Source organism: Zonotrichia leucophrys, chromosome 3 (assembly GCF_028769735.1).
Source record: "Zonotrichia leucophrys gambelii isolate GWCS_2022_RI chromosome 3, RI_Zleu_2.0, whole genome shotgun sequence".
Taxonomy (NCBI): domain Eukaryota; kingdom Metazoa; phylum Chordata; class Aves; order Passeriformes; family Passerellidae; genus Zonotrichia; species Zonotrichia leucophrys.
The window spans coordinates 101,710,738-101,723,587 of NC_088172.1; the positions used below are offsets into that span (position 1 = coordinate 101,710,738).

Consider the following 12,850-nt stretch of genomic DNA (forward strand, 5'->3'; position numbering starts at 1 on the left):
ACACAGGAAGCACCGCCCCCGCCGGTGCAGCTCCCGCCGCGGCCGCTGGACGGCGCTCTGGGGCCAGGCCCAAGGGAAATGGGAGGAGGGAAAAAAAAAAAGAAAAAGAAAAAAAAAAGAAAAAGGGAAAAATGAGGAACTGGGAAAAGGGAAAGGGCTGGGCCAGCCCTGGGAACAAGGAGCAGCCCCCACTCCTCTCCCCCCTCCTCATTTCCCACTCCAAGCCCCGCAGGTTATCATGGAGCAGCCGCAACCCTCTCCCATCATTAACTCGGAGATATTCCATCGTTTTTCCAAACTGCTGACTTTATTGTGCTAAAGAGCTGCTTCATTCAGCGTACACCGCTCCAGAGCTGCATATAAAAGTGCTGCGATACAATTCCAGTTACAAAAGTAGTTATTCCATAACATGCTGCCCGCGGCACCGTCCCAGCCCGGGCACGGCCGGGGACTCTGACTCCTGCCCGCATTCATTCCAGAGGTTTATATGAGACTTTACATGAGATAAAGCTCCTGTACAGGACAGAGCTGTTTGTTCCCACCGTGGCACCCGGGCCCCACGCGTGGGAGCGGCCAGGGAGCGCCTGGACAGCCGGGAATGAGCTCCATTCCCTGATCCCCCCTCAGGCCGCGCTCTCGGAACTCGGGCTCCTGGGAACGGCCGAGCTGGGGGACAAGTTCAGGATCTCCTCAAAGGAAAGGCCTTCGTCCTCCAGGGGTATCTCTGCCTCGAACATGCGCTGCAGCAGAGCATCCACGGTCCTGTATCCTGGGGGGACAAAAACATGCCCTGTGAGCACCAGATGTGCTCCTCTGGATGCCTTAAAACAGGCAAGAAAATCCCCCAAATCACACTCCCTGCTGCTCCATCCCAGCTACTCTAAGTACTCCAAGCCCTTCTTGAAGGTAAGGCCGTTATTTGGGATTTCAAACCCTTCTATTCCCACACAGTGGAAAGCTGAGGTACAACAGGAAAGCCAGGAGAAGGAGGGAATAGTCACCGAGCCAGAAGAAAGCATCCAAGGCAGCAGGAATGCAAAGCCCACAGAGGAAGAAGAAAGGAAAATGGGTCTTGGCACAGCAGGATCTCATCCAGCAGGGCAGTGTCTCCAGAGGGAGGCTACTGAGGATAAGGGACACAGAAGAGCTGAGGTGGGACAGGAGAAGATGCTACAGAAGTAAAAACAAACAACAAATCAAATATCACACATCCACAGCTGTCCCAAAGTTTCCAGGTGGGGTTTAGCTCTTCTGTAGCCCCAAGGGAGCAGTGGGACTGGGAGATTCCCCAGGAACAGCCGGGAGATTTGGGCCTGGACACCCTGGAGGGTCACACTTACGTTTGGAGGCAATTTTGAACACCAGCCCTTTGCTCTGTGCCTTGGCTCCACCGTCCCCCTCGAGCTCGTGCTCTGCACTCTCCATGTTGTCGAGGAGCTGCTCATGCTGGAGCTCATCCCTGCACAGCAAGGACCAGGAATTACCCTGGGAAGGAGCCACATCCCACCCTGGGAGCCCGGCAGTGATGGGCTCTCAGCGGGGCAGGACAAGCACCACCCATGGGGTTATTTTCCAGCATCTCTCCTGTTCTTTTGGCTGGAATTCCAGCAAAGCCAACACCAGTGGCCTTCTACTGGCACCTAAGCCAGCAGAGGAGCCAGAACTTCAAGACAGGGGAGAGAAATCTCCATTTTTCAGGAAGATGAGCAGAACTTTGTGACAAGGAAGGGGAATGTGAGCTCACTCCTCGACACAGAGGGTGGTTTCCCCCCATCAGTGGTGCCAAACTGGCCACATCCAGCTTGGGTACATTTGGGGGCTTACTCTTGAACTCCCATTCCCAGCTCCTGGATTTTCTGCTCGATGGCAGTTTCCACTTCACTCTTCTCCAGGGAGTACTCCACAAAGAAAGCTTCCAGGATGAACGACACGAAGATGCTGCAAGAAACAACGAGCAGAACTGAGACAGTATTTCCTCCCTGGCTGTCTCAGCGTTCCCAGGCTCATTCCCCAGTGCTCCATCCCCTCCCTCCAGGCCAGAGCAGCACCCAGTGGTGTCACCATGATATTTCCTGAAAAATCTGTTTGCCAGGATTTTTCTCCTGAGAAGCCTCAGAGAAGAAGAAAAACAATGGTTATCTGCTGCTGTGGAATGCAACAGGTGCATCTTTGATTGGTTCATGTTGGTTGTTTCTAATTAATGGCCAATCACAGCCCAGCTGGCTCGGACTCCCTGAGAGTCACCAGCTTTTGTTATCATTCCATTCTATTCCTTGCTAGCCTTCTGATGAAATCCTTTCTTTTAGCATAGTTTTAATATATCATTCTCTTTAAATACAATATATATAATAAAATAATAAATCAGCCTTCTGAAACATGGAGTCAAGATTCTCACCTCTTCCCTTGTCCTGGCACCCCTGTGAACACCACCACCCAGTGTGGACAAGAGTGCAGCAGATCCCTCTAAACCCATCCCACCCGTCTCCAGGGGGTGACCCCAGCACCCACCAGCACTGCCCTGACAGGGCAGATCCCCTTTTCCCCTAAAGCAGAGGGAATCACCCCAAAAAACGTACTTGACAATGATTATCACCATCACAATGTGGAAGGCGATGAAGTAGAGCTTGGCAGGCTGACCTGTCACGTTGGCAAATCCATTGGCAAAGAGTGGAGTGGGAGTCAAGGGAAAAGAGGAAAGGAGGAGCTGAGGGGGGAGCCAGAAACCCAGCCAACGTCCCAGGGGAATTTCCAGCTGGGAATGTGCTCCACAAAGGATATCGTGCCACTGGTTGACCACAGTGAGCTCCATGAGCACGATGAAGGACGAGGCGAAGTTGTTGAAGTTGTTCTTGCAGTACTTGCCACGGGCAAACAGGGAATCCTTGAGAGCTGGATTCCCGCACTCCAGGGCGTGAGGAGCATTGGAGTTGGCTGGGAAGTACTGGATTTTCCCGTGGAATGCCTCCATGCCAATGATAGCAAACACACAATACACAACCTGGGGAGAGAAACCCCATCACCTGCTTCTCCAGCAAGCTGCAGGCCCCAGGGCAAGCTCAGCACCCCAGCAGGTTTCCCTGTTTCCACAGGCACAGCAAGGGGCTGGAGGGCAGCACAGACTCCAGGAGCCCCAAGCCACCCAACAGCAATCACCAAGCAGGAATAATTAGCCAAGAACTACAAATACGCAGATAGGAAATATTCCCAAATCACAACAGAAGCTCATTTTAGGAAATCATGTGAAATCCAGGTTTCTCATTCAGCTTCTTGCCCAAACCATGATTTGATTCCTTATGATGCAAAGCCCAGGCTGCCAGAACACCCCATGGATCCAAGGAGGATGTCATGATCCAGGAAAAAGCAGGAATGCAGCGCTTTGCTTGCACAATGGCCACAACTGAAATGGGTACTTACAGTTCCAAGGGCCTGCCATCCAGGGAATTGCATTTATCCCCTTGGAAACAGCATGAGCGTGAGGTTTATGATACATTTTTGTGAAACTGGAGTGCTTTGAGCCAAGACACCGGGATTTCTTACCAGAGTGAGCCCACCGAAGGTCAGCATGGTCGGGACGATGTTTATCAGGGTGTTCATGATCACCTGGAACCTGCAGAGAGCCCACACTGGTTACTGTCACACCCTGGCCACCCACGCTCCCCACGTCCCCAGAGAGGCTCCTGCAGCCCTGGGATCCTCCCAAGGCCTTGGGAAGCTCTGAGGGGTGGCCACGGTCAGTGTGGGCACACAGAGCACCAACCCCTCCCCAAAATCCAGCTCCCACTTCCCTCCTCACCTCTGGATGCTGTCAACAATCCGGATCAGCCTGAGCACCCTCAGGATGAACACAATGTCCAGGATCTGCTGGCTGTTGTACCTCATGGCTGAAAAACAGAACAAAGACATTTTTGTTATGAAAATAAAGCAGGGAAGCGTTTAGATAAAATTCTTTCATTTGTTACGATTGTGTCCTTGTTAAACACTATGACAGGGAGCTAAAAAAAAAAAAAAAAAGAGAAGAGAAAAAAAGAGGAAGACTGGGTTAGTTCTTAGAAACCCTCCAGAAATTCCTTGTCTGGTCACAAAGCCTCTCAAGGCAGAAGGCTGGGGAGGACACCAGGGTTCCCAAGGCATGCAGGCTGCTCAGGCTGCACTTACTGGACTGGAGGGTGGCATTGAGAATCGTTGCAGTCAGGGCAGCAAAGATGATGAGAGTATCAAACCTGGCACGAGGGAAGGCACTGCTGTTAGATTTTGGGGGGACAGGGACAGGAGTGGGGTTTAAACAAGGAGTGACCCCTGCTCCTCACATCAGGGCCAGCTCAGGCTGTGGGCACATGGAGAGCTCTGTCACAACCACCTCTGATTCACCTGAAACACACCTTGGCACAGGAATTCAGAGCCTTTCAGTCCTTGAGGGGCTGAGCACAGCACTCACCACACTCCACACAAACCTCCAGCCCACTCACCAGTTCCAGAACTGGGTTTTGCCAAAGAACTCCCTGGGTTCATAGGTGTAGACCTTCAGGAGGATCTCGATGACGTACAGAGCAAGGAACACCCACTCTGCGTAGGAAATGCTATCCTCATCCAGAGCAATGAAGACAGCATTTATCAGGATGATGGCATCAAAAGTCCAAACAAAAGCCCTGCAAGAACCAAGAGAGATCAGTCTGCAGCTCCCACGAAGGCCAAAGCCACACAGTTATTTCAGAAGCTCTTTGCCTCCTCTCTCAAAAATCCTTTAGCCATCAGTTCTCCTCAAACCTGAGGATCTGAGGGAGTCACTGAACAGTTTAGCCTTGCCCTTGAAGTCCAACACAGAATTTCTTTAACAGGGGAAGTGACTTTTCCCCACCTACTCAGTACTGGTGAGGCCACACTTGGAGGTGCTGGGGGAGGAACCAGAGTGGGATGGGCTCCCCAGCACTGCAGAGGCCTGAACACACAGAGCTGGTGCAGCAAAGGGTCACAGAGCCAACAGAATGACAGCACAGTGCAATGGGATGTGTTGGGAGAGCTGGGCGAGTCCAGCCTGACAGGGAGAAGGGTCAGGAGCAGCTCCTGTGCATAAACACCTGATGGGAAGGTGCAGGGAAGATGGAGCCAGACTCCTCTCAGTGATATCCAGTGGAAGCACAAGAGGAAAGGGGCACAAGTTGCAATTCAGAAACTTCCATTTAAACAAAGAAGTTGCTAGGGCTTTTTTTTTTATTTTTACCAGGGGTGATCAAGCACTGGATGGGGTTGCAGAGAGGTTTTGGAGCCTCCATCCTTTGGGAATACTCTAGACCCAGCTAGGACAGCCCTGAGTACCCTACTGTGGCTGACCTTGCTTGGAGCAGGGGCTTCCACTAGATGTTCCTTGCAACCTCAGCTATTCTGGGACCCTTGGAAGGCTCAGAGGGGAAAGAGAGCTCTAGGGAACTCGCAGAGCTGATGAGGCAGCAGGACACAGCTCTGCAGCAGAGACTGCTGAGCTAGGAGCAGCTCTGAGTGCGTGGCAGGGCACAAAGCAGAGCCTGATGTCAGCAAAACCCAGCTCGGGCAGCGGGGCCTCGCCCACAGCCACAGCTGGCTCCTCCACACTGAGCAGGAGCAGCAGCAGAGCCCTGAGGGTCTGTCAGCACATCCAGGGGAGCCCTGGGCCCCATCAGAGCTCACCTGTGCCTGACGAGGCCGCGCAGGAGCCGGCTGGGCGTGGATCCGTACAGCGCCGGCGCCCAGCGCGCCAGGGGGTGCCTGCGGATCTTCAGCGTCACCACCTGGATGTTGAGCAGGTCTGCCAGCTGCACGAAGGACTTCTTGTCTGCAGCAGAGGGCCAGGGTCAGCCTGGGCTCGTGGCAAGCAAACAGTGCCTGCTAAAGGCACAGCCGAGCCCACGGGAGCGGCAGCCATCCGGGCTCCTCGGTCTCTGCTCCCAGCAAAGCCAATCCCAGAGTGGTGTCCACCACAATGGGCTGGACTTGGAATCCAAGCGGCTTCTCCACCCCATTCCTGGGGAATTGGCTCGAGCCATGGGCCAACAACCACCACAGAAGGGTTCAGAACAAGGAGAGTGACCCATCTCTCTGGATATTCCCACTCCAGAGGACTGTGTGGGGAGCCACATTGCATCGGATAACAAGGGAGGCTTTGCACATCCTCTGCTCAGAACAGGAGGACCCACATCCCATGGACAGCCTGGCCTGATGCCAAATGGCCATGAAGGGCCACTCACAGTGTGTGGGACATGGGCTATAGCACAGGCAGCAAGAACAACCTTTTGGGACTCCAGGAATCTGGAGGGAAACAGGAAGAGGGACCCAGAGACCTCATTCCTGGAGGGGCTCAAGGAACGACTGAAAATGGCACTCAGTGCTCTGGGCTGGGTGGGGAACAGGCACGGGTTGGACTCTACCTTGGAGTCCTTTCCAACCCCACTGACTGTCATTCTGAGTCCCTCTGGGGCCATTACAGATCAAAACCCCCAATGCCAAACCCCTGGAAGGATCAGGCTCCTGGCTCCTCCCCAGTCCCCACTGCTCACCTACAAACCCTTTCTGCTCGTCATCCGAGATGCGGAGCAGCAGCTCCCGGTGGGAATTGCTGGTGTCAGGAGCCACCAGCTTCACCAGCTGCTTCCAGCGGGCCTCCCGGACCACAAACTGCTCTCCCTCCTCTTCCTTCAGCAGGTTGAAGGCCTCGATCATCTTGCGGCGCTTCATGTAGGCGAGCTTACGGATCTCATTCTGGAGAGAGCGCTGGGAGTCAGGCACCTGCAGGTGCCTCTCCCCCTTCTTGAACAAATAAACTCATTTGCACAGCACAGAGGTGCAAGAAGAGACCCTGGCACTGGACACAAAGCACAGTTAATGCATGTAGGCGTGAGGGTGAGAATTGGTGTTTAACAGGCGGCTGTGGCTTCTCCACACCGAGCTCTGGAAGCATCAGCAGATTGCTGGATGCTGGGACAGCACTGAAAAACCGGAAGGAAAGACAAAGGGTAGTGCCAGACAGGAAGGAGGTGACAAAAATCACGGGATCTGCATGGCCACAGAGGCAAAGAGGATGTGTCCACACATGCTTCCCATCCACAAGTGAATCCTGCTGAGAGCAGGGCTGGGGATCCCCTTCTGCACACGACTGTGAGCAGAGGGACATCCAGAACTCTGCTTCCTGAGAAAGATCCAACCCTCTCATGGGAGCACCCAGGAATTCCCAGCTCTCATCCTTTGATCACAAGTCCCAAACTGCCCCTACAAAAATTCTGATTTACTCAGACCTCCCATTTCCAAATCACTTGCTCTCAGAGCACAGGCAAAGATGCTGTGCAAAAACAGTTCCCTGCATGGAGACAGCATTCCTGAGCTAGGACTAAGCCTCCAAGATAATGCAGAATGTGCTTCTTATCAGTGGGAAACACCATAGAATGTTTCCATCAATGCCAACAGCAGAACTCCCAATAATCCCATGATAGGAGAAGTGGGACTGTGCTTGTTGTTTGCAAGAAGCTCTTTCCCCTTCTCAAAGCTTTCCTGACAGAGAACAGCAGGAAGGCCACAAGCCCCTCCAGGCATTACCTTCAGGTGTTTTTTGTAGTTGTTGTAGACCACAGCCAGGAAGAGAGACATGAAGATGTAAGTGTTGACGATGACGAAGGCGATGAAGAACAGGGCGTACCAGGAGCTGAAGTCAAATGCTGGCATCCTAGGGAAGGGGAGAGGGATTGCTGCTTGCCAGACTGACAAAAGTGAGCCCATGAGAAAACAGGCTACCACGTGGATTTCCAAGTGCTGTTTTGGACTGCCAGATCAAACTCATCAGACAAAAGCTAAAATCTGCATTAGTTCAGTTAGAGAACACTTTTCTTCTGCTGGATTTTCATCCTGGTTTGTCAGGCCCTGACTGAAGGGGTGCAGAAGACAGCACAGAGATGAAATCTCTGCCAGTGCAGCCAAGTTTAAGAGCAGACATGAGGCAATGCCTCAGCCAGATGCTATTTTTTGGCCTCAGACCCTTGCTGCACTCACATCTGCTTTTCCACTTGCTCTAGGATGAGCAGCATTTCATTTCTCAGTTTAACTTCCCAGGGTCACTGTACCATTGCAGTTGTGCTGAAGACATTTCCAGCACATGGATGACTGAGCCCTTCCTCCCTGTCCTACTCCTGACAGCAATTCCCAACACAAACTACAATGGGAACCCAGAAGAAACAGGGATGAAGAGCCCAACACCCACAGAATTTTAACTCTGCTGTGCAAATCAGAGGCTGCACAGAGCACCCTGAGAGCACAGTGAGAGAAAGATCTGATCATTCACATGTGACATCCATACATGACATCCGGGCTGTTTGCTGTGGTCACCAGCACGTAGAGGTCAAACACAATCTCCAGGTAGTTTCTGAAGTAGGGGAGGCCTTCTGCTGTCTGGAGATTCCTGGGAGGAAGAGGAGAGCCTGGAGTCAAGCACTGGGATCACATGTCCCTTGCATTCCCTAGGAATTGCTTGGAGTGAGCCCAGAGTACCCCAGGAGCAAAGGAAGTACCCACACCTCTCTCCAAACAGCTTCAGGGCCATGAGGGAGAACATGAGGAGGCTGAACATGAAGAGCAGGAAGACGTAGGTGATCTCGGGCAGCGTGTTGCGGATGCTGCGCAGCGCCCTCCGGATCTGCCGGGACAAGGGAATGTTCAGAGACAACGTGGCACCCCTTTTCCCCCATCCCACCTGGATCCAACCCCTGAAATGGGGTGCAAGAGACCCAGGCCTTTCCTCCTTGTTCCTCAGGGGGATCCTAGAAGGAAAGGCCTCAGCTACAAATCACAGTGAGCTCAGGAGCCAAGGGACATAGGGCCCCAGGGCACTGCCAAGATGCTCTTGCTGCAAGGAACCACTCAGGGACAGAAATCCATCACTCCAGGCCACGAAACACAGGCTCTGAGTCCAAATGCTGAGCTGCTCCCTCCCCCAGGCCTCCACATCACAGTGTATTCATTTGTAAGTCAGGCCCAGGCCAGTCTTGGGCAGCAGGACAAAGATCTCTCCGTGCTGAGGGGAATCAGAGTCCAAACCCAGACTACAGCACTTGTTTACCCAGGAGACTTCCAGCAATCAGTAACTTGGTCCCTGACTCAGGGAGAAACACAGGGGTTTTTCCTGTGATACTACGTGAACCCACCCTTTTGCCCACCTGAAATTATTGCTTCAGGCCACTTCTGAAACAAACCTTCTCTCACAGAACTCTAAATTCTGCCTGAGGGTTTCTCCTCCCCAGCAGCACATCCAGAGCTCACCTGTACCAGGGCTCATAAAACCTTTCTGCTAAATCTCCTGGATTGTGGAAAGCAGCAGGCTGTCTGAAAAACCAGGACCCTGGATATGCCACCAGACCTTTTCTTTACCTGGCGGCTCTCTGCGAAGTTGATGAGGAAGATGGGCCTCATAAACCTTGACCACCGGATGCTCCTCACACCATACAGCCTGAGGACCCCATATATGCCCAGGTCTGTCAGGGATAGCTGTGGGAGAAAGAAGGAAAGCTCCCAGAATTAATGCTGGAATGTGTCTAGACAGTGAAGTGGTTGTTGATAGAGGAGAGGTGACACATGAGAGGTTTGTGAGATCTGGTTGGCTTGGCAATGGCTCGTGTATGCCAGGTCTGGGATCCCAGGAAAGCAACATGAGAGGGGAAAAACCCACCTCCCCTGGGCCCAACTCACCAGGATTGCCCCCATGATGCAGATGTTCTTGGCGTCCTTCCAGAACACGTTGTGCAGGGTGACTTTGGCAAAGTGAGTCAGGCGGCCGAGGAACACCAGCAGGCACAACACCTCCAGCACTGACGTGGCCTGCAGAGAGAGCAGGGCTCAGCCAGCACAACCAGGAGCTGCAATATTCCTTTTTGCACAATAAAAAACAGGCAGAGCAGTATTTTCAGCCTTTCTTTTGCAGAATTCCCTGCCACAGGCAGGTTAAAGCCAGCAAGTCTGTGTTTGCTTGGGATTTAAGGAGTGCATCTTTCACAATCACACTGGTGCAGCACAAATAAAGGCTGCAGAAAAGTCTGGCCTAAAGTAAAATTTGGCTTCTATTTTCATGCATGAGGACTGGACTTGAGACCCAAAGAAGGCTGGAATTGGTCTCTGGGATGGAGAACAGCAACATGACTTTGACCACAGTCACATGGGCCATTGCTGGTGGCCACAATGGCTCCCACAGTGCCTGGCCAGCTCCGGTGCCTTTTTTATCCCCATTTCAGACAGATCACAGAATTATAAAGTCACAGAATCACTTGGGTTGGAAGGGGACCATAAAGATAATCCCATTCCACCCCCTGCCATGGACAGGGACACCTTCCACTACCCCAGGCTGCTCCAAGCCCTGTCCAGCCTGGCCTGGAACACTTCCAGGGATGGGGCAGCCACAGCTTCTCTGGAAACCTGTGCCAGGGCCTCACCACCATCACAGGGGACAATTTCTTTCCAATATCCCATCTAATCCTGCCCTCTTGCAGTGGGAAGCCATTCCCCCTTGTCCCACCAAGGCCCTTGGAGTCTTTATCCATCTTTCTCATTGGCCATTTCAAGTACTGGAAGAGCCAATTAGGTCACTCTGAAGCTTCTCCAGGCTGAACAACCCCAATTCTCTCAGCTTTTCCTCACAGCAGAGCTGTTCCACCCCTCTGACCAACTTGGTGACCTCCTCTGGACTCGCTCCAACTTTCCATGTCCTTCCTGTGCTGGTCCTGACCTAGAGCTGGATGCAGGACTCCAGGTGAGGTCTCACCAGAGCAGAGGATCAAAGATACCACAAAACCATCTCCATCCACTGTCTCTTGGCACCTCTGACAACCACTTTGAAGCAAGAAGCCCTTGCTGGCTCCAGCAGCTGCATTGGCTGCTCCTACACCACAAACTCACCAGGAAGGGGAGTGGATACACAGCAGGTTCCTCAAACAGGGCAAGGGACAGGTTGAGGAAGATGAAGAAGTAGGTGGCTGTTCGCATCATCCAGTGGTTGTAGAGGTGATAGAGCCTGGAGGAAGAAGGCACAGGCACCATAAATAAAGGCTCCAGGGCACATCCCCAGGATATCACCAAATGTGTCCTGGAAGAACAGCACTTGCTGTCCCAAACAAACATTACTGCCAGCAAGGAATTTGGCAATTTGTTTCTAAATCAGTCTCAGAGCTGATGGATATGGTACTGCCTTCCAGAGCAAGGTTAAATAACAGAATATTTATTATAGCAAACAAAAAATATTTAACTTGATTCTGCCACTCCTTCCACACAGCTGAGAGCTGACCAAGCCTCCCACACCCTTCATTGCCCCAGAGGCTTGGAAGACTTGACGTTAGTTTTATTTTCTCCCCTCCAGCAAACCACAACTTTTTAATGTCAATTCCCATCCTCAACATATAGATGTGCTGAGCCCCGTTTTAAGCATTTCAGCTTAAGCCCAGATTTTAGCACCCCACCCATTCACCCCTCTCAGCACCCCTGCTTTTCCCGGCTGTTGCTGTTTGCCCACGGATGCCGCTGGCTCTCCGCAGGTGCGGTCGGGCCGGGGGCGCATCCCTGCTTACCTGACAGCCTCCGGAGAGGTCCTGAAAGGAATATTCCTGTTGTACTGCGCGTCGGACACGAACGCCGCTGCCAGCAGCAGATCCTGCGGGAAACACAGGACAGCGTGTGAAGAGCTGCGGGGAACTCCGCGGGGTTATCGAGGGGAAGGAGGAGAGGGAGAAAGGAGGGAGAGTGCCTGGGGGCTCGGCGCTACCTGCGCTGCCGCCTCGGCCATGGCGCGGGCGGACGCGGCGCCTCCCCGGGCCCGCCGCCTTTAACGGGGCCGGTCCCGCCCCCGCGGCGGCGGAAGCGGGAGGCGGCGCCGGGCCCGGCGGAGCGGGAGCGGGAGCGGGCCCGGGATGGTGCTGGAGGCGCTGCGGCCGCGGGTGGTGCGCTGGGCGCTGCTGGCCGCCTTCGCCGCCGGGGTGGCCGTGGGCTGGCAGGCGGGCCGGGCGCGCCGCCGCTTCCTGCGCTGGCGGCAGCGTTACCTCCAGCGCCGCCTCGCCGCAGCACAGGAGAAGCTGGAAGCGGCCTGAGCCCGGCATGGCCTGGCAGCGGGCTCCGAGCGGATCCTCCGGTGGGTTCGGCTCCTCCGGAGCTCCGGTGGGCGCTGCCTGAGCCGCTGGGAACGGGGGAAGCGCTGCTGGGGAAGGACAGCATCCGTGGGATGGCAGGGCTGCCGGCTGGACAGCATCCGTGGAATAGCAGGGCTCCTGGAGAAGGACATCATCCGTGGAATAGCAGTGCTGCCAGAGAGAACAGCATCCATAGAATACCAGGACTTCTCTTCCTCCCTTCGCAAAGCAAGATCCCCAACTGTGTCAGACTAACCTAAGAACTGAGGATATGCAAGCAGCGATGCCAAGCCTGGAATGGACTGTTCAGGGAGGTTTGGAGTCCCTATCCCTGCAGGTGTCCAAGGAACAACTGGACGTGGCACTCGGTGCTCTGGGCTGGGTGACAAGGTGGGGATCGCTCACGGGTTGCACTCGGTGATCTCGGAGGTCATTTCTAAGCTCGGCGATTCCATGATTCTCGGATTTCCATATTCCACAGAAGGGTTGTCTGCACGTGTCCAGCTCTAAGCCTGCTGCTCTGCCCTTGCCAGGAAGCGCTGCCAACACAATAAACTAGCAAAAGTCATTGCATGGTGCTCCTAGGTGTTTATTTCTGGAATAAATGTGAAAACGTGCCTTATGGGCACATGTAACAAGTCCCATTATGGGTGTGCATGGGGACAATTAAGTGGTGTAAGAGTTCATGCTTTGGCTGGGAATGAACAAGTGAAATAATAAAGGAGGAAGAA

The 12,850-nt window shown here is 53.6% G+C and overlaps 2 protein-coding genes across 4 annotated transcripts; one reads left to right on the plus strand and one right to left on the minus strand.

Moving 5' to 3' along the window:
• Positions 1-285: 285 nt before the first annotated feature.
• On the minus strand, positions 286-11,896 carry LOC135446133 (two pore channel protein 2-like). Of its 3 annotated transcripts, XR_010439674.1 has the most exons (20): positions 11,759-11,896; positions 11,565-11,647; positions 10,900-11,014; positions 9,700-9,828; positions 9,382-9,498; positions 8,532-8,650; positions 8,315-8,416; positions 7,561-7,687; positions 6,528-6,729; positions 5,662-5,806; positions 4,467-4,646; positions 4,156-4,220; positions 3,794-3,881; positions 3,538-3,607; positions 2,779-2,998; positions 2,577-2,667; positions 1,825-1,938; positions 1,341-1,459; positions 1,002-1,123; positions 658-769 (listed from the first exon to the last, which is right to left on the minus strand). XR_010439674.1 is itself a non-coding variant. In XM_064709661.1 (19 exons), exons 1-19 carry the CDS (start codon positions 11,777-11,779, stop codon positions 624-626), a joined length of 2,253 nt encoding a protein of 750 aa, XP_064565731.1. In that variant the 5' UTR covers positions 11,780-11,896; the 3' UTR covers positions 286-623. The 3 variants fall into 3 exon arrangements, 2 of the variants coding, with proteins under 2 accessions (XP_064565731.1, XP_064565732.1); XM_064709661.1 differs by lacking the exon at positions 1,002-1,123 and having other exon boundaries at positions 286-769; XM_064709662.1 differs by lacking the exon at positions 658-769 and having other exon boundaries at positions 1,032-1,170.
• A 7-nt stretch (positions 11,897-11,903) lies between these two features.
• MTLN (mitoregulin) lies at positions 11,904-12,687 on the plus strand. Its single transcript, XM_064709671.1, has one exon. The coding sequence runs from the start codon at positions 11,904-11,906 to the stop codon at positions 12,078-12,080; it is 177 nt and encodes a 58-aa protein (XP_064565741.1). The 3' UTR covers positions 12,081-12,687.
• Positions 12,688-12,850: the final 163 nt, after the last annotated feature.